The 26,396-nt window shown below is 37.8% G+C and overlaps 1 protein-coding gene across 2 annotated transcripts in view; it reads left to right on the forward strand.

Annotated features, from left to right (window-relative positions):
• The window catches only part of PRKD1 (protein kinase D1), a 120,377-nt gene extending 106,683 nt beyond the window's left edge, over positions 1-13,694 (forward strand). For both annotated transcript variants that reach the window (XM_085061974.1, XM_085061975.1), the window contains 3 exons: positions 847-1,114; positions 10,379-10,464; positions 12,720-13,694. In XM_085061974.1, the coding sequence (XP_084918100.1) occupies positions 847-1,114; positions 10,379-10,464; positions 12,720-12,938 (573 nt within the window). In that variant the 3' untranslated portion in view covers positions 12,939-13,694. The remainder of the gene's footprint in view (positions 1-846; positions 1,115-10,378; positions 10,465-12,719) is intronic.
• Positions 13,695-26,396: the final 12,702 nt, after the last annotated feature.

Below are 26,396 nucleotides of genomic sequence, written 5' to 3' on the forward strand. Positions count from 1 at the left end.
AAGTGTGAAATACCTACTTGTGTGATCCTTTCTAATTTACTCACATTTGCAGCATAAATTACTTAGCTGGTTGATTTGCTCCAGAAAGAAAGTTATTTTTCTGAAAGTTTGGGTAGGGCTCACACAGAACAAGAGCTTCTTTAATTTTATGAATTTAAATGCCAGATAGATTGGAGGATATTTAAATATACTTTCTGACTGGTCGTATGTCTCATTAAGAGGTATTCTTAGCTTCTGTTACTTACAGTCTGCAGAGTTCATCTATAATCTCCTTCAATTGCCCATATTCAAAAGGACTACTATTGAATTTTTTTAATAACATCAATATCAATAATTGGAAGGGAGGGATCTATACTGAGTTGTTGTGAGAATTTTCAAGTAGCTAAATCTGTCTCTTTGCAGAACTCAGACAAGTAGGTTTCAGAGAGGCAAGGTATAACTAGATCCACAATAAAAGTGGAAATTTAAGAACTAAATCTTATCAAGTTGCTTGTTTTAAGAGAAAGCCATGGGTAAAACAATTTTTCTGTTTGCTTTGTTCTTGTGCTATGAATGAATAAGTATTACTTTATATTACTACTTTCATCAGGAACTGGAGCTGTTAAGCCTATCAAAAACTGTGTCTTATTAATGGAATGAAGGAGTAGAAGAGATACTATGGACTGGTAATCTGATCTACTGTTTCAGTGGAATAAGAGTATTCCTCTCAGAGAGGAGTTAAAAAAAAAGTATCCTTGAAGAACAGTAGAGATGTATCTTGCAACTAATTAAAGATACAAGTTCCTCAACTATGTATTTGATAATAAAAATAATGTATGTCTTACTGTAGCATTTTTCATTGAACAGGTAAAACTTTGTGATTTTGGCTTTGCCCGAATCATTGGAGAGAAATCGTTCAGGCGTTCGGTTGTAGGAACACCAGCCTACCTTGCTCCAGAGGTTCTGAGAAACAAAGGCTATAACAGATCTCTGGATATGTGGTCAGTGGGTGTCATCATTTATGTAAGCCTCAGTGGTACTTTTCCATTCAATGAAGATGAAGATATACATGACCAAATCCAGAATGCTGCTTTCATGTATCCACCTAATCCATGGAAGGAAATTTCTCTTGAAGGTAATACCTGTTTGTGGCTGTTCTTATATAAATGCTAAAAAGAGTAGATGTATTTTGCTTTTATATTTTGTTCCTGTGCATGACAGTATTAAAAAAAATCCGACTTACTGTAATATAATGTGTCTGTTTTGTGCTATCAGCTGCTTTAGACATTTCCTACAGAGCACATATAGACTGCATATGGCATAATCTTCTAGCATGGGATCTCTCCAGGAGGTGTTGAAGGAGGCACATAACCACCTACAGAGGAGATTGCTGTAGAATCTGTGGGGAACTTCAGCTGCTGCAACTGGTTTTGTGTAGATTTATTTATATACCTCATCCTTCAGCTCTATTGCATCTGCAGTCTGTTTCTTTTACTTGTTCCAGTAATTTAGTTTGGTTTCAATAGGATGCTGCACTCTGATATCTTTGTGTGGAGAAGATAAAACTGCTGAACAATTCCAAGTTGATGCGATTTCAGGAACAGTGTGAGAAAATGTCATACAAGAGACTTTAGGCAGGTGGAAAAGGCTTGGAGATAACTGTGAGACCTTTGAAACTTGACTTCTGGTCAATGGCATCAAAGACTTGATAAAAACATAAAGAACAATGTGACTAGTTCACTAGGAACATCCTTAAAGAAGGTAAAATAGTTCTATTAAAGATGTCTCTAAACTCAACTAAGTATGGCATTTAACAAAATTGGCACTTCTGGTTTCAGCAACAATTTCACTTACATAATATTTTCAGGCAACTTGATTTTCTTGGTTTGTGGGGTTTTTTTGGGGTTTTTTTGGTGTTTTTTTGTCTGGAATTTTTGCAGGATTGCTTCATAAGTCTTAAAGTAAAGAACCATTATAAGCATCAGATTCTTATATCTTTTTGCAAATTTTAATATGTGGCAAATTGAATTACAATACTACCATTTACAATTTCTGGTATTTACAGGACCGTTTTTCTAGTTTTCAGGTGATATGTTTAATGTACCTGTTAAGCATAGTTTAGAGCAGTGTGCCTAATGCTTACTGTAATATACATTACAGCCATGTGATGAGATTCACTTCTGAAAATGCTCTGAAAGCATTGTTTGCTATTTTATCTCGGTGGCAGATGAAGTTTGAAATCTGTTGGAGAAAAAAATGCTATAAATCTGCACAATTACACACTGAAGTTCTCCTGAACCTCCACACACTTTGATATGTAAGCTGACAGAATCTGTTGGCAGCAATGCTTTATCTGTCGCTAGAGATAAGCAAACAGCAATCAACACAGGGGAAGCTGCAAGAAATTGTCTCCCACAAGTTTCTGCTGTGGTAGACAGAAGATCAATTTTTGCACTCAGAGGTGAACATTCAGTAGGGCACCTACAGAAAACTCACCTACTTGGGTGTTATCTCTCCATTTGTAGAATCGCAGCCTTCATTAAGAGCTGATGGATACCAGGCTGCAAGCATGCAGAAGGGAGGGAAAAACACTTTCACAAATTACTAAGTTAAAATCTGCTTATATATTGTGATTTTATTACATATTTTGAATTGCTAGCTGATGAACCACTCTGTTGTGCTAAATGAAAACCTGGAAAATGTCTGAAGAGATTCCATTATGTCTAACGCAGGCAGTTGAAATCTGGATCTCCATCCAAGTATTACGTGATAAGGCTGATTTTTGGAGCTCAAATTTGAACTCAAATTCCAGATTACTTAGGGAAAATCAAGGAAGTTTTTTCCATGTCCTGCTCCTCTCTCCTTCCTAGCTTGCAAGAGGGCAGGAGCTGGGCCCTGTGGACCTGCTAGCTCCATCCAGTTTCTGTTACCTCTGACAATGTAGCATGGTTAAAATGCAAACCTGCACCTGGTGTCTCAACACATCTAATCTGGATTACAATTCTGAACAGTGCCATGTTAATTAATGCTGCAAATGATTGAAATAATATGGGGAGAAACACAGATAATTTGAAAGGTTTTATGAAGGAACGTCTGCATGCCTTTTGCAATGATTGGTGCTAAGGAAAGCTGAGGAGCAGCTAAACCTTTTGTGTTTCATCCATGATTATTGCTGTGACTCAGAGAGCCAAATGTGTAAAACTTCTTGCAACCGTAGCTATTTCAACGCTCTCTTCAGACCAATGCTCATTTAAAAAGTTTAAGAATGGCTAAATGTAGTTATTGCCATGTTCTATTTTTATTGTAATCAGAGAGGAAAAAACACGTCTATTTCAATTTAATGGATAGTGCAGAAATTAGAGTAAATGATTCTGTGTTTATCACTACTTTGGTTTTAGTGCACACTAGATGCTTTTCCTGATACTTGCTAAACAACAGCGTGCTAATTTGTGAGCTGGAAGGCAGAGGGTAGCAAAACTTTAAAAGAAAAAAAAAGAGACTGATCATATGTAAACAATGTGTCTGGAAAAGCAACAACAGTGGTAAAGTAGCCTAAATATTCCTATTATATGTTCCTTAGTTAATTACTGATCTTCAGGTAAAATTGGCTTTTAAAATTTTAAATTGCACTGATGAGGTGATAGATGCATTAAAAGCACATGACCTATAACAGTTTAAACTGCATGGTAATGTAAATAATATACTTTAAATCTAACAGATTCAGAGAAAAAGCACATGGAGATAAGTTGTGTTTTGGAGGGAAGGTGTGTCATACTGTGCAATATTGTGATCTGTGTTAGTTTATTTTCTTGGTAGTTACTTTTTCTGTAGCATTTTCTAATAATTCTTAAAATAAAAATCTGTAGTCACAAGCCAAGAAAAAAGATGGAATCTATTTGAGGATAATATTTTTTGAGTGCTTAATGTTTTTAAGTCACCGTCAACAGTTCTGTCTTCTCTGCCAATCATTTGTGTGGTCTAGTCATTGACTGAGTCTTCTCTTTCCATAATGTGTCTGTCTGATGTCATAACTCCTGGATTAATTTCGTCAACTCTTCCTGCTGAGAAATGTAGCTTTTTTGTGTAATGCTTTGTCCTTCCTTTCACTATTAAAATGTAACTTATGAAAACTAAGACCTTTCAATTTTGTAGGTCTCAGATTTCTCCATAGGGAATTCTGATTTTTACCTAAGTGGCTTTATTTTTCCATCTTTTTCCATTAACTTCACTCATTTGAAAGACCACATCCCAAAACCTGAGTCTGTTTTCTATATCTAAATAAAATTGTAAGACATTACTGGACATAGGTAATTTTTGTAGTAGACTTTGGGTATATTTTAGAAAACAATGTTTTGTCAAGCCACACTACATTTCCAAATTCACTGAATTGCTGTATGACAATTTGAACTTAATTTAGTCTTTATTGTGGCATTTTGCTAGATATTGATCTAGAGGAATCTACTTGCAGAATTCTTATGCGTTTTATACCTTTAAATTTCACATCTCTCAAACATGGAACCTCTTTTCAACAGCTTTACTGTTTGTTTCCAGCTTTGACCTTCCAGTCAACCAAATTTGCATAATCTCAAAAGATTTATTTTGACTTTTTCTCTCTTTTTTCATCAGCTACCACCAACACAGCTATTACTACTAGCCTGATGAGCTGTGTGATGTGCACATCATTGATTAGGTACTTCACATTGAGAAACAATGCAGTTCCTTTCATGCATTAAATTTGACCATGGTGTCCCTGTTACAATACTTTGTAGTCTTAAATAAATACCACAGCTGCCTTCAAGGCAGTATTTATTTATCCTTGTTAGAACATAATGTGAATAGAAGCTCTGACTGTTTCACACATTAATGAAAAAGTCACATGAATGAGCAAGCATTGAGTATGAGGAGGTCAATGCATGTTATAGCTCAAAGATGCTCTCTGCCTCTGTAAATGTTTAGCTAGCTGTTGAAATTGAGGTCTTGGCTCTACTTACACATTTGCTAGGATAAATTTGTATTAAGAAACCTCTCTTGTAAGGGGGTACAGCTTAGAATTGCAAAGGATTTCTGTTGAGAGTACAGCTGATTCCATGTCCTTGAAAATCTCAGCCAGCTGAACATCATTTTATGCTAAAACAATTGGAGGTACACTGAAGCACTTGTCAAGAAAGCTGTATTGACCAGCAGCAGGGAAGGGATTTATGTGTATGAAAAATGGTACCTCTAGTCAATAAACCTATTCTTAGAAAAATCCAGAGCCTAGGAAGTCCTGGGCCTCCTATATTAGTGGCAGCAGCTTAAATTTTTACAAATGATGGCAGTAAGAGTAGGTAATATTATAGGTGTACTTTAAAAATTCTGAACAAATTCTACATTTATTATTAATTTAGGACTGCTTCTTTTTTTATATCCTTAAGGTGATTTCTTGTTTATAAATTATGTAAAAAGCTTAAGTATGTAGGGAAGGACTAAATGAATGATATGTTCATAATGGGGTTTTCAGATACTTTGTAAACTTTTGCATTTATGTGTGGGTCATATCCTAATTGAGTTAAAGAAGTAATTCCTGTGAAAAGTAATTATTGTGGTAATTTGATACTTAGAGGGAAAATTGTGACCTTGTCTTTACTGCAATTAATTATTCACCATAATAATAAACTTGTATAAGCAGTTTAGAACCATGAACCTCTTGACTGTGAAGGTTCTTTCCAGTGAATTGAAACTGAAGAGGCATCTTTCCTAAAATCCAGGGGATCCAGAGCTTTCTAAAGTTTGCATTTGAAGCTTTGTGTTGGGCATTCTAATGAATGATCTGCTGTCTAAAAGACCAGTACTCATTCTATTGGAGTAGTTGGCTAGTTTATTCCCTTTAATAAAATCTCCAGCTCCTGAAACTTTATAAGCCCTCAGCTGGCTGCTTACACCATCCTTAAATCATTGAAGGTAAACAGGACCCATAAAAGTGTTAGAAAAAGCAGTTCCATAGCCCTCTCAGAACTTTCACTCAGGTTGTCTTCTTGGTGATAACCTGTCGCATTCCTGTAGATGGTGTGCAGACCATAGGTGGTCTTTTTTATTGCTCTGAATTTATTTAATTATTGATTTTACAGAGGAATACCATAAAATTTTATAAAGCTCCTGAAATGTCTGACAAGGATTACTTTAAAATCTGATTTTTTTAAAAAAATGGGAAAATGCATAAAATTACTTTAAAATACAGTGTAGTTGCCACCCTCTCCTCAAAATTTATCTTCCTAGACAGAATAATTAATTTTGTAACAGAAGATGCTCAAATTTAGTCCCCTGAAGTTGTGTGTCTAAAATAAATGTTAATGCCTTCCAAATTTGTATCTCCAGTGTTTTTAAGCAGTACAACTCAAAGCTTAATCATTAAACAGTTATGTGAATTTTTTAAATTAGATTCAGAAATTGAGTCAACATGAATCTTACTGTTCATTCATTTCACATGAACTGAAGCCAGACTAAACTTTGTAAGATAGTGGCTGTCAGGACACTGTTAGAACAGGATGGGGTTTTTTGTGAGTTGAAACAGAGAGGAAAAACCAGAAATTTTCCACTTGTCTTTTAAGTATTTTAGTTCCAGCTCTCACAATGTCAGTACTAAAATTCCTAGCTTCTTCTTTGCTTTACACAGCACTGTTCTTTTCTTGCCTTGCCTTGTATCACTTGCATCTTGGCTTCTGATACTCAGACAGAGCCCTTACTCTTGAGAAGTAGCATTCTTTGCTGTTGAAACTCGTGTTTTATTTCTTTCTTCCACTAAGTTTTAAAACTGAGTAATAAAGCAAATCAAATTGTATCAGATAGTTTGAGTTTCTACTTCATGTGTACTTCTAGTAATCATGTTGTATTTCTGCTTATCTATTTATTTGTGCTTATTTATTAAGAGGCCAGTGATAGGCAAAAATTTCCTGTTCAGAAGAACCCTAAATAAAGAACTAAAAACAAGCAACAAAACTGGTTTCAGAGACAGCAATAGTCCGGTGGTGAAACAAGCAGACTATCTGTGTAAACTGTTCTCAGGAAGAAATGATTGCTTGATATTGACAATTCCAACCATCCAGTGAAGCTGCCTTTTCACTTTCATCATAGTTTTTCCTCTCTGTCCTTTTTTGTGCACCTTCTCTAGTGATTTTTTATAGACCAGTATCTTTCTGATCTGTCCAACAAGCCATTGGCAATTTCCCCCACAAATACAAAGAAATAACGTTATTACATGTAATACATCCTTGTCCTGAGGTGTAAAAAGGGACATAGGGGTCCTCATCCTCTTGTAACTTGAGGGAGGTTGAATAGCTATACGTAATTTCATCACTTGTAAGGCTCACAGTCATCTCTCTTCCAGTGGGTTGTGCAGAAGGTGTCTAGTAGAGACATTATCAGCCCTCAACAGCAGAAAGAGCTTTCAGTAGGTACTTGGCAGTTAGCTAGGCACATGCTGGGATGTGTGTTCTTGCATTGCAGCAGTTACCAGGACAATCAGCCCTTTCAGCAAGTTCTTCACCTGTTTTCCAAACTGAGATTCATAGTAAACACTGAAAAATGAACTCTGAAGATCAAATACACACAAATACCACTGAAAATAAAGAAATGGTAGCCCTACTAAATTCACATTAGCACTGGCTTATGTATCAAAAGACAGACTGAAGTCTCACTGTAATTCTGCTGAATGTAAGGGTATGTTGACAGTGGTGCAGAAGATGTTGATGTTTGCTGATGCCGAGATGTACTGCAGTGGGTAAGGGACTATGTTTTCCTTCTCAGAAACATCAGATAAAAACAATGGTCACTACTTTTTGATAGGTGGTATCAAAGCTGTGGGGTATGACTGACTTTCCAATCTCTTCCCCATGGCTTGGAATTTAAGAATGTCTCTTAAAGGGGAGATGATTAACCCCACTATTTTTGAAAATATATTAGTCTTAAGAATATTATCTGTCAGTAGTGGTCCTATTGGATATCCACTGACTTTCTTATCCCACTTTGACTTCACCAGCATTTTGAGAGAGAACAAAATAAGCATGAGTTAGAAATTTTAGCATGAACTGTACTTGATGCTAAAAGAGACAGTAGATAAGAATGTTTGTCCACAACAGAGAAGTAAAATTAGGACCATCTGTTCCAGGAAAATAATGGCTCAGAGCCTCTGGCAGTGCTTTCTTTGTCAAAAGTCCTGAGATTTGTTTTCTCTTATTCCCACAATTGCTTTGATTTCCAAGACAGTATTCATCACCAGGAAGTCACGGATGCTTTAGTGATAGTCTGCTATTGCTAAGAATAGGTTGGTCTGTCAAACTTACTGCATACATTCAGATAGGCTGCCATGTGCATTCCCATTTTCCTGGACATTGTTTTCACTGTGCTCTACCCCATGGCAGAAATACACGTAAAGCCATAGATGGCAAATTGAGCCTGCAGACAGGAAGTCTTTGTTAAAAAAGGAAAGCTTTTCCATATTGTTGTACAAAATACAACCTCAGAGATGTTTTGGTTTAAAGAATTCTGTCCCATCTCATACCCTTAAAACAGACAAGATGATTATTCAGTTCCTTCAATACAATTGGCAACAATATCCATCTGACATGTTTCTGACCCAATGCCTCTCAGTGATGCCATGTGTCTTTGTTACTCTCAAGGCCATCTTTCTCTATCATCATGATATAAACAGAGAAATAAAGATGTAAACCAGCATACTTCGGACATCCAAGGGATAATGTGATGAAATGGGAAATTGCAGGAATATTATCATTCCTTGTGGCTAGTCAGTTATTCTGTAATAACAGTAACTTTCCACCAGAACACATGCTGAACATTTAGCACCACCTAACAGGATTTAACCTTTCATGATACCCTCTTTTTTTTTTTTTTTAAATTTTGTAATGTTTTCTGTAATTGCATTTAAAGCTCATCAATCTCATTCCAGAGATTTTTTTCAAATGGGTCACTCATAACAGTTCCATGCACTGGTCATTGGCTCATGGGGCTCATCCCTTCAGGCACCACAGCACACATACCCACAGGGTGAAAGAGTTTGGTTTATTCAGTCTGGAGTTGAGAAGTTTCCAGAGAGAACATGTAGCGCCTTGAGCTACCTAAAGGAGGCTACAAGAGAGCTAAGAGAGACCTTTTACATGGGCATGTAGTGATAGGACAAAGGGTAATTGCTTTAAACTGAAAGAGGATAAGCTTAGCTTCGTTATTAGGAAAAAATTCTTGACTGTGAGGGTGATGATGCAGTGTGACATGTTGCTCAGAGGACTTGTGGATGCCCCATCTGTGGAGTGTTCAAGATCAAGCTGGACAGGGCTTTGAGCAATCTGGTCAAGTAGCTGTCGTCTGTGCCCATCATAGGGGAGTTGGATCTTTAAGGACCTTTCCAACCTAAACCATTCTGTGATTCTGTGAACGTCTGTGAATCATTGACTCCTAAACCACAGAAATTATGACATTTGCAAAAGAAGCCCTCTCACTTTTCTGAAACAGCAGACTGTTGACTAGCAAGTAGAAGCAATGCTCAGTTCAAAAGAATAGTATAGCAAGACTTGATGACTTACAAAACCTGATTTCTCCACTTGGGGAAGGTGCTGCTCTCAGCTAAAAGTGACACTGAAAATCTCAGAAATATACACATATATATTGTTAATTGTGGTACCTGAAGAATACTGTTCTTGTGAGGAGAGGGTTAAAGCTGGAAGATTTGGCAACGAGGGAATATTTTCACTCAAGGTGACTTTGCACCTTGCTGCTAAAAATGTTGGTGTGGGAAAACTCCATTTCTTATGCCTAGTGTTGCTCATCCTCTGCCTGTTTTGAGAAGCAGAATTCCCACATAGGGACAACACATTCTCACAGGTATGCATGAGCTTCCTGGTGGGGAGAGAGATCACAAAAGCACAGCCTTGAGATAAACTGCAGGTGCACAAAGCCCTTTGATCTACTGGGGCAGGCAGTGCCCCCTTCTGAAAGGATGAGCTGAGCCTAATGGAGCTGTGCCCCTGTGTCTGTGCCACCCAGTGTTGTTACGGAGCTAATGGAATAAATCTACTTGCATTTCAGCTGGGACTTGGTGGTCTCCTTGGTTACCTGTGTGTGTCAAATCATACAACTAATCCTCACTTACGTGAGTTTTTTTCACTTGAGCAGGATCCAAGTGAGAGTTATTTTCAGACAACTGTTGAGTAAAACAGTTTTAATCCCATTAGGAAGGGTTGCATGGGTACCTTCAGGTACGTCAGCATTGACTGCAATTTGTGAAAAGCTGAGTAAGAAGGGATGACTGCCCTCTTTTTGCAACTACCATGTCTATCTAGCTCTCTGTTTGCATGTCCTAGTTGAAACAAATTCATTTGAACTAACATTTTCCAATATTATTTATTTTCAGCTATTGATCTCATAAATAATTTGTTGCAAGTGAAAATGAGAAAGCGCTACAGTGTGGACAAAACGTTAAGCCACCCATGGTTACAGGTATTATTTCTAAAAATTCCATGTTTTTACTTATGCATGTAACAAATCTTCATTTTTAAGCCCAGTAGAGTCTAAGAAAATCTACAAACTTGAAGATGTTTTTAGATCCTTAGAACCTCATGCTCATTCACCAATTTGCCTATAATTTCTCATTAATTTCTGAAGTATTAGATTCCAATACTAAACTGTCTCATGCTTTCAAAATACACTACAAAAATACTTAATTGTATTTGTCTACTGAGAAAATTATGTATATTAAAAAAACCCTTGTAGTTATTTTACTCACATTATTTCATTGCCTGGAGTTTACCCTGATTCACTCCTTATTAAAATTAATCAATGGGCTTTCACTTCACAGTCATCACAAAAACTAGTGAAGTTGTATGCTTTTCAGGAAAATACATTAGCAACATTCAACTGAATTCTACTAAAAACTGAGATGTAAGGAATTTTTAAGATGCTAGCAGTCTCGGTCTCAAATTACCATATGGTGCTCACCATATGGTAATTTCTTTTATCCTGGCAGCAGTCAAACCACTGCAAATTCAAGGCCTAAGACAGTGCAGTGAGGAGCCAGTGAAATGAGGAGCAGGAGTATTGGAATCTAATATTTCCGCCAGCCAAGGAGCAGGGAAGCCTGGGAACAGCCCAGGCCAGGGCATTGGGTCACTCCCTGGGGATGAGGACAGGCTGAAGCCAGACAAATACATTAGCCTGTCAGATCTCCCAAGGGAGCTTTGTTTACATCTAGGAACGTAGTTATGGTACAGGCATGGCATAGAACAGATGAATAAGCCCCAATCCCAAAGAAATCTTTATCAAACAATAAAACTGAGTTCTACTCTGGTATCTTGTAGCTGATGCTGTTTCTCAAACTAAATGGTGACCTTCTGGTATAGAAGGAAAAGGGCTGTAACCTCCCACACTGCACCCCACCTTCCTCAGGGACATTTATCCAGAGCTTGCTTTCTTCCTCTCAGATTTCCTGTCCCTCACTAGTTTTTCTCTCTAAGACTGTTGTTCTCTCTGGCCACCACAGCAGAATGCATTTGCCTGAGTCTTTGGGGACCAGAAGTGTCTGGGCTAAGGTCTGCAGCAAGGATGCTGGTTCTCTCACATGACAGGACAGAGTCCTTCACCTCTATGTCCATTTTATTGCTTGTGCAATAGTGAGTGGAGATGAACTAAGATGAGGCAGTTTAGCACCAGCTCTAGCACCTAGGATGGGATGTGTCCTCTATCTAGAAGAGTCTTACCTTGCAGGCTGAGGAAAGATAACAGTGGTACAGGGCAGTGAGGCTTAGTGATGTTCTCTGAGAGGATGACTGGGTAAGAAATGGGCCTAAGGGTGTGAGATACTAAAGGTGAAAGCTTTATGCATTTAAAGTGTTTGAACTTTCTGGTGCTTTGGCTAGGTGGTTAGGACTGTCTTAGGCTGAAACAAGATGAAAGAGAAAAAAGAAAACTGGATAAGGGATAATGAGGAGAGATTAGTCTGCATGGGGCTAGGATTAGCTCTATTACTGCAGCTTCATGTGTATTTTGGATGGGAATATAAAAGGAATTATTAAACTTTTATACCTTGGACAGATGAGAGGCTGCAGAGGATCATGGTCTAAATAGCATGAGACTCACACTAGCTTCCAGCTTGACATTTGACTGTCAACAAGGAGTTCCAAAGTACCTTGATGTTTAGATGTATACATTTCTTTGAGCACACCAGTAACTGCCCAAGTTCGGAGAAGGAATTTTTTCTAGCCCAAGCTGAATTTATATTCTGTGTGATTATACTGAGATGCCGACTCAGCTGTCTTGACTATGTGATAGATATCACTAGAATATACATGTATGATTGAAAGATGTTTCTTCCAAATTCATCTTGTGACTGGGGTGAGGAATTGCTTTACCACCATGCTTCAGTTAGACATTATTGCAATCTATATATATATCTGTACATGAATGAATGTATCTATGTATCTATGTATCTATGTATCATGTATCTATGAAACAAGCTATAACATCTTAATACTAGCGACAGAGTTTAATAAAATTAATTTATCCAAAAAATCCTCCAGAGATGAAATCTATATCCTTAGGCAGATTCCATGTTTATATATTGTAATATTTTTCCATTGCAGAGCAATAGGGATGACCTTTAGAAAGCTGAGTTAATAGCACTTTGCATATTATTGATAGCAGAAGGGAATGTAATTTATTTTAAGAAATCTAAAACTAATACTGTTATTCTTTTTCAGGACTACCAAACCTGGTTAGATTTAAGGGAACTGGAATGTAAAATGGGGGAACGTTACATCACCCATGAAAGCGATGACTCCCGGTGGGAGCAGTATTCAGAAGAACATGGATTGCAGTATCCAGCACACCTTATCAGCCCAAGTGCTAACCGTAATGAAAACACCAAGCTAGAAGAAACAGAAATGAAAGCCCTCAGTGAGCGTGTCAGCATCCTTTAAGTTGCATCCCCTATAATCTGTCAAAACACTGTGGAATTAATAAATACATACGGTCAGGTTTAACGTTTGCCTTGCAGAACTGCCATTATTTTCTGTCAGATGGGAACAAAGCTGTTATGCTGTTACGCTGTTGATATATCCGAGTTGCCAAGACAAATCAACAGAAACATTTTTGTGTGACCAACTGTGTTGTATTTACAAAAGTTCCCAGAAACACTAAACTTGTTATTGTGAATGATTCATGTTGTATTTAATGTATTAAAACCTGTCTCCACGGTGCCTTTGCAAACTAGTGTTTTTCTTACTTGAGCCCTGTTTTGGTAAGAGAGAACTTTCCTGTGAAGATCTTGGGATTTTTTGTGCATCGTTAGTATTGTAATTGTAAGCAAACTCTTGAAGAGTAGATTATAACTGCTGTTCTGTGAACAACTTCTACCATTTGGATAAAAGCTTTATTTAGTGTTCTAAAAATAGAAAAGGCAAAAAGAATGATTTGCATAGAATTGTACAGTTTCAAATCAGATAACCTGTATGTGTTTGTTTGTGTGTATAGATACACATACACATACACTCAATATAACTTGCTCTAAAGCCTAAATGCCTTAGTAAAATATAAACTGCAGCATGTCAGTTGTATTTCCCCTTTTCTTAAAATATTCTTCTCTAATATTAATATACTCTAATATGTACATTCAGAAGCTAAATAACGTGTTGACTTTGTATATGTTTTCAATAAAAGTCTTGTTAAAATTGGTTCATTGATGAAACTTTCTTTTTGAAGTATTTCTGGAATGGCATCAGAAGTAGGTAGAAAAAAATAATTAATCATTAAGGAGATGATGTGGAGGTAGGTGAGAAAATGCTGCTGGCTAACCTCTGCACCTGTCACACATATTTTTTAAGAACATGATTGGACTGATCATGAGTTTAGTGAGTTTTAAAACAACCTGAGGGAATGGGGAAGTTGAGGATGCATTAAAGAAAGTTTAGTTTTTTGAGAAATGTGCTGCTTCTGCTTTTCCACTGGGTTCCACTGAACTTGCAAGCTGTTGCAGATCTTTCTTGCTCTTCCCCTGAAAACTTTAATGATACTAATTGTCATTTCTAAGAATTAATTAAGACTACCAATGCTAGGTCATTTACTTTTAACAGTGAGAGATGTTCAGGCTGTGCTATAAAACCATGTGACAGAGTAACTTGGTGAAAAGCTGATATTTGTTCTGTGCCACGGTCTGTCTCAGAATAAAACAGTTAATGTATAGGTATTGAAGACTGAGGTTAAAAATGTAAAGATACATTGAATGAGAGGCAGAAGTATGCAAAGACGTGAGCTAATAGCCACATATGGTAAACCTCCACTGCTTAAATCTTGGCTTTATGTTAGAATCATGAGCTCTTCGGTAGATAAATCCTTTCTTTCATTGAATGAGAGCTTTGTCCTGAGGAAATTTTTGCCAGATACATAACACGACTAAAGTCAGAAGAATTTTTCTTAGGTATTTTGCACCTCTGCTGGATAGTTAGTATGTAATGTAGAGAAAATGAGAAAAAGGCACCTTTATTCAAACAGAAAAAAAAAATTAGAAAATTAGAAAGTATAGTGAAAAATTATTTATAAATCTCTTCTCCCTCCTCCCCACCTTTCCCTACTCACACTGCCAAAAAAAGAAATTTTTTCCACTTCAGACCTTCAAGGAAGGTCTCTGGTAATGCTGGCCTTATGACATGTTCTGAGGCAGCTCTTGTTGGGCAAGTTCAAATGTGTTGACTATTCTGCCGTGCTGTATTTTCTGCCATGTCTGTATTTTCCTTTAGGATGTTCTTACAAGACTAAAAATTGGCTAACCATTGGCCATTGTTTATTTTTCTTTCAGCTTTAAGCTTAATCATCAATTGACTGTAAACATAAAAATAGACTTGGGCTGACTACCAAATTTTCTGTGAGTAAAAGTGTATGTGCTTGTGTGTATTTAAAAGCAAGTCCACTTACAGGTGCACTGGTGGACTCATGGATATATAAAGGTTATATATATATATTCCATTCTCTGAGGACTGCAGGGGTCAAGTAAAAAAACCTAACTTTTCTGAAAGGAAATTTGGAAAATTACCAGAATCATACAGGCTTTGTTCAGATGCCAATATGACTGCTTATAAGGAACCATGACTTCACTGAACTGCCTTAGTGTTGTTGTGTCATTCCTCTGTATTAACCAGTAACAGATTTAGAGCTCTGCTTTCATATTGATCAATTTAGGTGAGTTGGGATTTTATTGGTGACTTGGTTTCATTTACAATTAGTGTACCAACTCTTGAGCAAAGGTAGTTTTAACACAAATTCTCAGAAATATCAAATAGTATACTGGCACCCTGTTCTTGAGCATGGACAGTAGTCAAGAGATAAGAGAGGAAGCAAACCATTGCAACTTGCCAACAGCATCTCTAAGAAGCTGGATGACAAAAATAAAAACAGTGCAACTACTAGTGAGGGGAGAAGAACATTGAGTAGTTTTACTAAACCCCCATGTCGGCTGATTTCTGCCAGAGCAATGCTTAGCATGCACATGGTTTTGCTAAGCACAGACCTATGTTAATATCTTTTTTAATCTCATGGAGCACTTTTGATAAACTGTTTACTATCGGAGTGGAGACAAATGTATAAATAAATTTCTATCCTGAGACACTCTGGCTAGCTATTAAACATGGTTTCCAAGGCCTTGTTTTATTACTAGGGGCATATTTCACATTTTTTCTTCTCTATGCCTGTTTTGTTTTTGTGGGGTTTTTTGACCACTGAAGCTTGCTTCATCACTTTAAGAAACTTGTGCAAATATTCATTGCTTTTCAAAAAATAATCTGCCATTAGCCAATATAATACATTAAAATTTTCCCTGCTGCTGTTCAAAAATGTTACGCTGTGAAATTTGAACTGTTTGCCTTTTAGCCAGACAGATGAATTCACTGATTCCTAACTCATAGCCTAAATAGAAACTTGCTCTTCCAGACACATCAGCATCAAAGGGTGCTGAAGCAAATCTGGGGTTGTGTTGTCCTGTATAATTGTCCTTTGATTTTTTTTTTGACTCAGGAAAAAGGAATGGTAAGCTACTCTGTGGTAATATTTCCATGGCCTTTACCATTTTCCATTAGGCCAACGGTTCCTGCAGATGCATCATGGAAACAAAACCAAGTGGTTATGCTGCGTATGTGTTGACCTGAGGATCTGTTGATGGTGTTTCCTTTTCTGCTGCACCCCACCATATCTATGCATATCAAGCACAGGTGTACAGGTAATCATACGTATGAAGACATGCTTATTGTGTCAACACTTAGCTGGGGATGCAGAGATGTATCCAACACATACTTGGAAGTCAGAACTTCTGATGTATGTTAAGTTGTTGTTTTCAATTCTACAATCTTTGGTCATTCAGATACACTTAGTTTATCCAATGTCTTGTGCAGGTAGTTCAACTAAACAAACAAGGTGAGCAAAAGCATGCACTTGTGCAATTTGTACAGCTCAAGTGTCATGCAGCTGCTCAGCTACATGTGACCTTCCATCCATCCAGGCATTCTCATCTTCCATGATATGATAAGACATCATAGGATGGAAGGGAATTCCTGTCAGTATGCCTTTTTCTCCCATTCTCTCAGATATCAGACCTCCTCATTCTCATCTTAGCAGGATCTCTTCAAAACCAGTTGAATATTCTACCTTCTCTTTTTTTCATCCTCCCTCGTCTTACCCCTCTACACCTCACTCCTGAAAAGCCTTTCTAGAGTCTCACCTTTCCAGGGGTTAGAAAGTAGTAAATCCTGTCCTCATGTCAGGCAATAGCTACCTCTTTTTGGTGTTAATAACAGTCTTTTTTGTTTGAGAGATTCTTTATTTTACATTATTGGATAAACCAGCACCTCTTCTGCACACCTGAGTTTATCCTGGACAATGGAGTCATGGAGGTGATGGGGAAAATGCTAACAAGCTGATAAGGATATTTGGCATCCTATTAAATTAGGGAGAAAAGGAAAAAAAACTTCCAGGGAAATTTTAAAAATTAATCACTAGGCAGATTAGCCCCCGAATACTGCTTCAGTCCATAAGACTGGGCAAAAGATCAGAGTTGGATACTTATGGATCAGGGTGCAGTATTATTCAGCTAAGTCTACCAAAATATTGGCATCCTGGAAAAGCTCTACTTCATGCAGATACTCCAGAGACAAGTACCTGTAGTTATTTAGCACCCCAAACTTAGCTAAACTTACCATGTTTGCTGAAAAACTTTTTTCCCTCTGGAATAATAGGCCATAACATATTCAACAAAGGAAGCCAGACACAGACTGCACTGGCCACCTTCTGCATCACCAGACCTATGGCATCTGTACCAAAACTCTCACATTCCTTGTGATTCCCATGCATATGCCAGGTGGGAAAGAACTCAACCAAATCAAATGTAAACCAGAGGAACTGTCTTGGTAGATGAGGCACTTTCCAGGGGTAATGGATTTGACACATGAAGGGGATGCAATTTCACCTTGCTTTTTGTTTAGCTTGTTTCTAGCAACTGGAACGAGTCAATGCTGAAATTGGAATCTACTGGGTAAGCTAATTGTCTGTGCTGCTTCATGGATCACTGCTTTATTTTGGTGAAGAACAGGGAGCACACATTATAAGAAGTGTAAACTATTTTGCTGCCTAAGCACATTTACAAACTTGAATATAAGCTGTTCACAAATAAGAATTTAATAAAAGTCTACTTCCGTTTCAGACTGAAAACTTGCTCTTTTGAAAGGTTCCATGAAATGAAATTATTTGCTTGGGCATCCAAGCACTAAGGCCCTAAACGAAGGGAATCTATCTCTGCTGTGAGTCTGGAGAACCTGAGGCCTCACACTGCAGAAGTCTGCCAGGCAGGGTGCCAACCAGGGGAGCTACAAGGAAAACAGGCATGATGAAAATGTGCCTTTAAGGCAAATGCCGAAATCTGCAAGCATGTGTGTGCTGCCAAAGTTTGACAAAAATTGGCAGATTCTATTAAAGTATTTCTATCAAGACAAACTATTTTTCAATATAAATTTATGATACATTTGCCAACTATAACTTAAATAGTTTTCTCGGTACCTTCCAAAATGAATAGGGACTTATTGGTAATGACCTCCTGACACTTTTAATGGGGACTGTTTTTTCAGAGAGTACTAATAACTACCCTTTGAAAAGCGAGTAGTTGTCCTGGTTCCTCTTTTGACTTAGACATATAAAAACATGAGTTATTTGAGCAGTTAGGTCACTGAATTTAATACATGGAAACTTAACTGACATATTCTTAAAAAAATAAAAATTTACTTGAGGGTCCTGGCTCACATTAACCAAGTAAACAGCTGCAACAGTTTAAGATGTTATGGTCTCAGCCTCCAGCTGTTTGTTACTGGCCTTATAACAGAGAAAAATAGAATATTTCTGATTGACACTCAGAAAAACATAAGCACAGTTTTTATCTTAATGTTTAAGTTAATTTGTCAAATTGTGAATTAGAGCTGTGATGCATTGTTCTGCCAGCTCTGGCATCTGGAAAAAGGGCAGGAAGGAGGGTGAGGGCATTCTGCTACTGTAGCTGAGTTTGCCAGAAGTCACGGGTCAGAGTGCTTAACTGTATTTCTCAAAAGTGAATTATGCTTGCAGGCATGAATCCCTGAGGGTTTCTATGTGTCTCAGGCTTCCCGATGTCTTCTGAAACAGGATTTAAGGGCTACGGAGAGTAATTAGGGACTGCTGAGGTTTCTAAGCTTGCCGCTATTGCTCATGGCATTGTATCTCTATGCTCACCACAGATGATCACTACATGTGTTATGAATAGGAATCTTAATAAAAACAATAATTAAGGTGATTTTAAAAACCCATGCTCATGTAAAATTTATGTATCCACAGGCTTTACTCTGTCATCTGCCAAAAGGAATTACAGTCAGCAATATGCATGGCACTAAGTGGTGAAAAGTTAGAGTAGGCATTTGGCTCACAGCTCCAGACTGGAAAACCTCTAATAGGCAAAAGCAGACCTACTAGTAAAACATAGTAACTGCAGTCTTTCTTAGGGAAATAAGATCTTAATAAGGAGCACTTTTTATGTTCCTGGGTTGAACCTGACTTAGCCTTTATCCAAATGGGAAGTTTTGCACATCAAAGTTCCCTCTGAAAAATGGGCCAGTTCAAGATTAACTGCTTTGACCCTGATAATGGCCTTTTCATATTCATTGTAGTCTGAAAACATGTATATACACGTGCACTAACTAATATTAAAGTTGGAAGAGTTCCTACTAAACAAGCAAAGAGTCATAAGAAAGTATTTATTTAAAATTGAAATAAAGAATTCAATCCCAGAATTCAGTAAAACATGAATGAAAATTTCATAGACTGTTGCTTTTCAATATCACAATATTTCAGGAAATTCAGAAAAAGTTTTCGATTAGGATGCTGAATGCATACTAAGAAATTGGGGAAGAGCACAAAGCAAAACTAGGTATCCAGTATAATTGTTCCCCATTTAGCAACAATTGAGATGCACAATATTTGTACCTATTCTAAAAATTTGTGACTATTAGCCACTTGCCTGAGAAAGAATACAACTGTTTGAGCTTCACAGCTTGGGTAGCATAGGTTTGCATGCATGAACTGGCTTGCTCTAAACAAGCTCACATTAATAAAAAATCAGCTTCAATACAAGAGTACCTTCACAGACAGATATTATCCTGACATATCTTAGTTTTCTTATGGATTACTGACACTTGGAAAATGCAATATTCAAAAATATGCAGGAATGTACAATATTCTCAGTCAGCTCCTCATTATGTTTCTATATTTAACTACATTTGTAGATGGCAAACTGACAAAGAAAGTAAATGGATGACTTGGGCACAGAGAGCAGTAATCTGGAACTCACAGCCAATAAAAGGCAAACATACTAAGTGATACATTCTCACCTTTCCAGTTAACTTAGATGCATCCAAATGTTCTCTTCTGTGGGAGGCAAAGGGTATACTGTGTCCAAAAAGTTTGAATTACAGTCCATTTACAAAAAAATCTCTTTGTCAGGCATTTGAATACTTGTAAATGCACAGACTCCCTGCAACTGCAACCAGTTGCCTTAGAGGTCACAATGTCCATAGGCTGACTGCTAGATACAAGCACAGCCCTTGAAATCCCAATGACAGGCACTAATTAGTCATGGCAGATCCAAAGTCTCCAGCCTTGTTTAGCACTAATCTCACAGCACATAGCTAACAAAGTACTATGACAAAGTAGAATATCTTTTCATATGTTAGATTACACTGCACCAGTGCATCTCCTATCCCTGTGCAAAATGTGGAGCTCGATGTGGTAGAGAATGCACACACAAAAAGACTTATCTGTCACTGATTGGTGATAGCACTTCAATCCTTCACAGTGCTGTATGAATAAAAGTGTGGTTGCATGACACAATTTGCTCTTTTGATCAAGAGGGCAGAGGTGTCAGCGACTGTACTAGAAATCTAATTTCTTCTGTGTCTTGTTTCCCAGCCTTCCAGTAATAACGGACCTTATTTGTTCCTGGAAGCATCTTGTGGCTGGGCTCCAGCTCCTCGAGTTCCTGCTCCGGCAGGGAGCACGCCTTGCCCTTCCTTTAAAAGCCTCAAGGCTTTGCCCTTCCATCCACCCAGTGCGTTTTGCATCTCACAGACCTGCTGCTTCCACATTTACTGTAGATCTGCTACACTCTTTTGCTTGCGAGGAGGCTCGGGCAGCTTTTGGACAGAAGGAAGGAGACTCCCACCAGCTCTTCCGCTTTTATAGCACGCAGCGTATGAAGATAATTATTCCATGACTCTGGGAAGGAGACAACAGAGTGGGAAGGCTAGTTACTGCAGAGGATGCAGGACTAATATTATAAATGCTATGATATTCTGCATGCTTAATAACACTCCTATCACACATCTTTAAAACCTTGGTTCACATACTCCCTGTCTAATTTGTTTTGAGCAGACTTATTCATGTATTCATAGCCTTAAGGGTGATGAAATTAATTTATTACTCTAATCCTCTCTCAATATTTGTACTCTTTTGTTTGCTAAGCCGAAGCTTTTACCAGTAAAATTATATTGGCACAGCTTCTAAAGTAGACATATTTATATGAGCACAAAAGTATCTTATAACTATAGTGGTTAAATCTCTACTCATAAAAAAGTAGGTGTACAAGTATGACTAGATCCAGACAACAATATAATTTGAATTAAATTCTCATAAGTAGCTCAACTTTACTGCTCAGTCAAAGCCTTAGTCTCCTCTTTCAAATCTCTTTGCAAAGTAACTGTTAGCATTTTATGATGTGAACAATCATGCATTTGCCTGAAACCACCAAAGCAATCTCTTTTGAGCCAAGTGGGTAATATCACAATTCTAGATTGAACTCAAACCAATGATCAAAGACAAAAATGCCAGGGTGTCGCCAATTTTCTGAGCCATCCAGTAATCATTACCTTATGCTTTCTGATTTGCATGATAATTGTAAAACTGTAGGCTGCGTGATTTTTTCTCCATTACCAATATATATCCATACTTGGCGGGTTTGGGGTGTGGTTTTGTGGGGTTTTTTTGGTAGTAGATACATATTAACCACTTCTTATTCCCATCCCAGGGTACTGTACTTTCAAGCTGCGATGTTCAACAGGACCCATCCTCGGAGCGGAGGGAGAGCGGCGGAGTTCCCGGCCGCCCCGGGCAGCGGCGCTCGCAGCGTGTCCTTGCCAGCCTCGCCACCTCCTGGCCAGCGCCGGCAGCTGCCGCTCGCCGCTCCGAGCATCCCGCGGCACGGCAGCGCCCGAGGTGGCTCAGATCAGCGGGTCGCCCTGTTTCTACGAACCCTGAGCCACAGAGGGAGTGTGTAAATGCCAGCCCGCCAGGATGGTTTTAATGTGAAAACGCAATAATTCGCTTTAAGGTAGATACTAAGTCTCCTTCTGTCTGATGTCGGAATGTTTTGGAGTTTCCCCTGCTGCTAATTGTTCTGCGTTTCAGAACAATAAGATCCCCACTCCCCCCCGCCCTCCGCCGCCTTCTATTTGCATAAAAAAACCTATAAATTCTTTTTAAATATAGCAGCGGATGCCAACGGCTAGAAATGGTTACAGTGCTTCTGACAGCTTCTAGTCAGCAGAGGTCACGGAGCGGTGCTGCCAAGCAACTTACAGGCAGCCACTTCCAACTGAATTGTAAAATAATGCTGCATTGGAAGACTGCTGAATGTCCCACTTTCAGTTCAAAAGCATTAAGCCATAAGACAATAGCAAGATACATTCACTGAAACGATTAGGAGTTTAATTGATAATTAACTTTGGGCAAATAGTGGCTATGAAGTAAAAAGCTTAGCTTGCATTAAAAAAATCTTTAAACAATTTGAATATAAATAAGATCCTGAAAGTTCCTTAGAAAAGTTGAGCAAAGAAAAAATGTACTTATGAGTGAAAATTAATCCAGTTTAATTCCATCCAGAGAAGGCAAACACAACATTTTTATTTCTAGATCAAAATGATTTTTCCTTAAAGAAGCATATTTGGAAAAAGTAAAAAATCACAGCTAAACTGTAATGATATACACTTGGGAAAACAAAAAGAAAGGTAGGATATTCAGCAACCTACACACAGAAGTGAGCTGATTATTTCTCTTAGACTTCTTCTACCTGCTCACTTTTTACTTCTTGATATTCCTCCTGTTCGGTTCCATATCTCTTTTGCTTTCAAACTGTCTAGTATGTGGCTTCTAACATATATTGCAAATGTTTATAGTTTACTTTGTTATTTACCATTTTGATTGTAATGTCTCCCTAAGTATGTTTTGGAAGTCTCTCTTCAGCTAATTTTTTTGCTCAAACAACTAGATACCCAACTGTATTGAGTAATTTAGTGTGTTGCTTACATCTGTCTACCATTAGAGTTTCCCAAGTAGAAATTCTGTCACTTACATGAGCTGACCTTTCCCAGCAGATGTGCAGTTCACTTCTCCACTCCCTTGCAAATTGTTCTGTTGTAATCCACACACTGCCTGTGGCAACATTTTCCCTACTTCTTTTACTACCATTTCAGCTTGTCTGTACATTAGGCATCACATGGCAATAGAAACTGTCTTCTGGAATATCTTCCAGCATGGTTCTCATGGGACTGCTCCCCAAACAGGCCATGTCTGGGTTCCTCTATGTATTTATTGAATAAGACCTACTTCCAGCAAAGCCCTTCTGCTGGAGGGTCTTTACACTTGCCAGGGTAAACCAGCAGCTGTTCTGAAGTGTCCAGTTTGGTACTGGATTACCTTTGCATCCCCTACTTTTCTTTGGCTGGGAAGATGGGGAAGATGGAGAAGGTGGCAACAGTATGCATGCATGGAAAAACATGGGCAAATAGGTGACAAATTAAAATGCAAGACTGCTTTCCTCCAGTCAAAAAGACAGAGGTTTTGACTGATTAAACTCTGGGGAGTTATAACATTGCTCAAGTGCTGCTTTCTGAGCGTAGAAATGTGAAGAAAAACAAATATTACATCAAAATGGAATCTGCAAAAGTGAAGTCCTCACACAGAATACATGTCCATTCCTGCTTGTAAATGAAGATTATCCATACATTCAGGAGGCTATCCATGTTTCTTCTAATGTAGCTAACTTGTCATCCTACAGAAATTTATATATCGAATGTAAGTACAGTAAAAGCCAAATTCACCTTCACCAAGACATTTTCACGTTTATAGGAACTATAGTACAAGTTACTTACTGTGTGGCTCTGAACTTTATAGTATAGAAGCACTTTGCAAACTTTATTTTATTGATCTTTACAGGAGTCATGTGAAGTTCAAACTACCATCACTCCTGTTAGATTTTCTTTCTGTTTGTAAAATACATGAGATGCATCTCAGTTAAGCATTTTTTCACAAAAACAGCCTAGTCTGACAGAACTGGAACAGAAAGAGAGATATAGAAAACAAATTTACAGTAACTTTGCCATAATGTAACCGTACAAATCCTTCTGTATCAGTGAAATAAATTACTGATTAAGTTCAGGAAAACAGTTTCCCTCAGTGTAGTATCATGGAATAAGATGATTACTTGTATATTTCTCTTATTCCACTGTGATAGCTTAGTATTTTGTAGTTCAACCACACTTTTTTTCTTGTATCTTCTGAAAAGTGAGCCTTTGTAAGGCTCTGGACATAGCATTCAAACATAATACTAGTCCAACTAAAAATACAAATATGTATTTCTTATTGACTTAGGCATGCTATCAGTGTCTTCCAGTGTACAGTTCCTTTATTTGTCAAATATTAACCTGCTCTGAATTACACTGTTGCTTCCCCAAAATGTGGTGGCTTAGGACCTGCACTGGTATGCAGACCCATTGCTTTCTGTCAGCATCATCTCACTTGGTTTTATATTGTTTGATACTTATGAAAGAAATAAATGAAAGCAACTTGAGTAGGGAAAAAATAAATCTTTTCCAAAAGCACTGGGTCTATATCCTGAAAGTTCTGTTCTAAAATATATTGTTGTTTAATAAAAGCTTGTTTTGTAATTGAATATTCCTTATTAAATAATAAAACAAATATTAGCAGACAAAGTTGTCTAAATTACTTTGTTTATTTCTCTTCAGGGCTATTGTATTAAAATAGAAAGAGTAAAAAATCTGTGGGGGCAAAGAGTATCTTAGCAAATTGCTACCAGGAGATGGCACCATTAACAAAATAATTTGAGTGCCTCGTATAAGTTCCTCTCGACCACCTCTATGTCTGAATGCTTTGGCATTCCAGGTGATGTCTGAGCACCATCCTGCAAATCATGTATCCAGGCAATCCTCTCACACCAGTGATCCCAGGCATGGTGAAAGGATCCTGCACACTGCTTCACTGGTGAATTTGCTCAGGCTGGCAGATCAGGACTTACCAAACACAGGAAGAGGCTAGCAGTTACTGGGCAACATTTTCCTCTCTGATAAGTACTTGGAAACCTGAAAAGATTTGGAAATAGGATGGAGGGGATATAGGGATATAATATGTATCCATATATAATAGGTTGGCAGTTTTATTTATACATTTTAAAATTTTGTTTTATTCTGCCATATATAGGCTGCCACTAACTCTCATGAAGACCTGAATGCAGTGTCAGAGAAGGGCTGATGTGAAGTGTACTGGCTCCAATCACAGCTGCAAAAGACAAATGCAAATATTCAAACACTCCTTCCCAGGGACTGCAGGTATGACATTCTTTGTCAACATCTCTAAAGTATAGCATTAAATGATTTTATATTTAAAAGCCTGCAGGAAATATAACTTAAAATGACAAGAATTTAAAGACTCTGAGACCTTACCCTACCCTGTTCTGAGGACATCCCCGTGGTCAGATTGGTCCTGCGAAAGGTGAAGGAAAGATTGTGGTTGATGACAACAATGTCAGAATTTCACCTGTTAACTGCAGACAAACTGGAGCTTTGCACTCACACAGCTCACACGATCGAATCCCCTGTGTGACAGGAAGCAAAATATTTGCCATGTGTTTCATTTCAGTTTCAAGCACTTCAGGTTTTGAATCCTCTCGCTTAAGTAATTGATGTTTGAATGCCCTGTCTCCTGCTTGGTATTTTAAAATAAACCTTGCTACAGCACAGATTATGAATCAAAACAGCTGCTGAAGCTGAAAGTGTGCTTAAGTGGCAAGATGGCTCTTTGTGAATCATAGTAACTAGTCTTACATATATTGCTTCAAAACACAGGGAGCTAAGTCTCACATACTTTGGTTAAAAAATTCATTGTATAGATCTGGTGTTTCCAGATATTTTTTCTTTCTTTCTTTCTTTTTTTTTCCTTTTTTAATGTCTCCCCTATTGCTTCCTGCCAAAAAAAGCAATGAGCTAAAGAATCCCTTGTTATCAATATCTGTTGTCAAACTTGTGTTTCTCATATGCCACAGCGTATGAGATTATGAATAAATCTTTTGTCTTTTGCAAATGCGACCAGAAGCAGTCAAAAATCAATTTTTACAAGCTTTTCAGTAAGCTGTTTGCAAGACAGTCCAACTCTGTCATTGAAGCCCCTCTAGGCGAGGTCAAAACACCTAGGTTATCACTTGTTCATTGGTTTTATGGTGAAATTTTAGAAGGTTGAGTAAAGAAAAGAAAACCATGGCTCAAATTTTGACTTTCTGGTGGGGTTAGATCAGGAGCTGTGTGTATCTACTACTGTAAAGCAGGCCATGAAAACATGCAGGGGGTAATCAATTCATCTGCACTAAAAATCATGATGAAAATGCTGTTGTTAGGAAGATTGCATACAATTTTCTTGAAGCATGCAAGTGGCCATGTAAAATCTGGGTACAAAAACTTCAATCCTCTACTAAAACAGAGAGAGGTGATTCCTCCCTTCTCCTCAGCCCTGGTGAGGCCACATCTGGAGTGCTGCGA

The sequence above is a fragment of the Lichenostomus cassidix genome, chromosome 5 (assembly GCF_008360975.1).
Source record: "Lichenostomus cassidix isolate B80296 chromosome 5, HeHo_3.0, whole genome shotgun sequence".
NCBI classification, from domain to species: Eukaryota; Metazoa; Chordata; class Aves; order Passeriformes; family Meliphagidae; genus Lichenostomus; species Lichenostomus cassidix.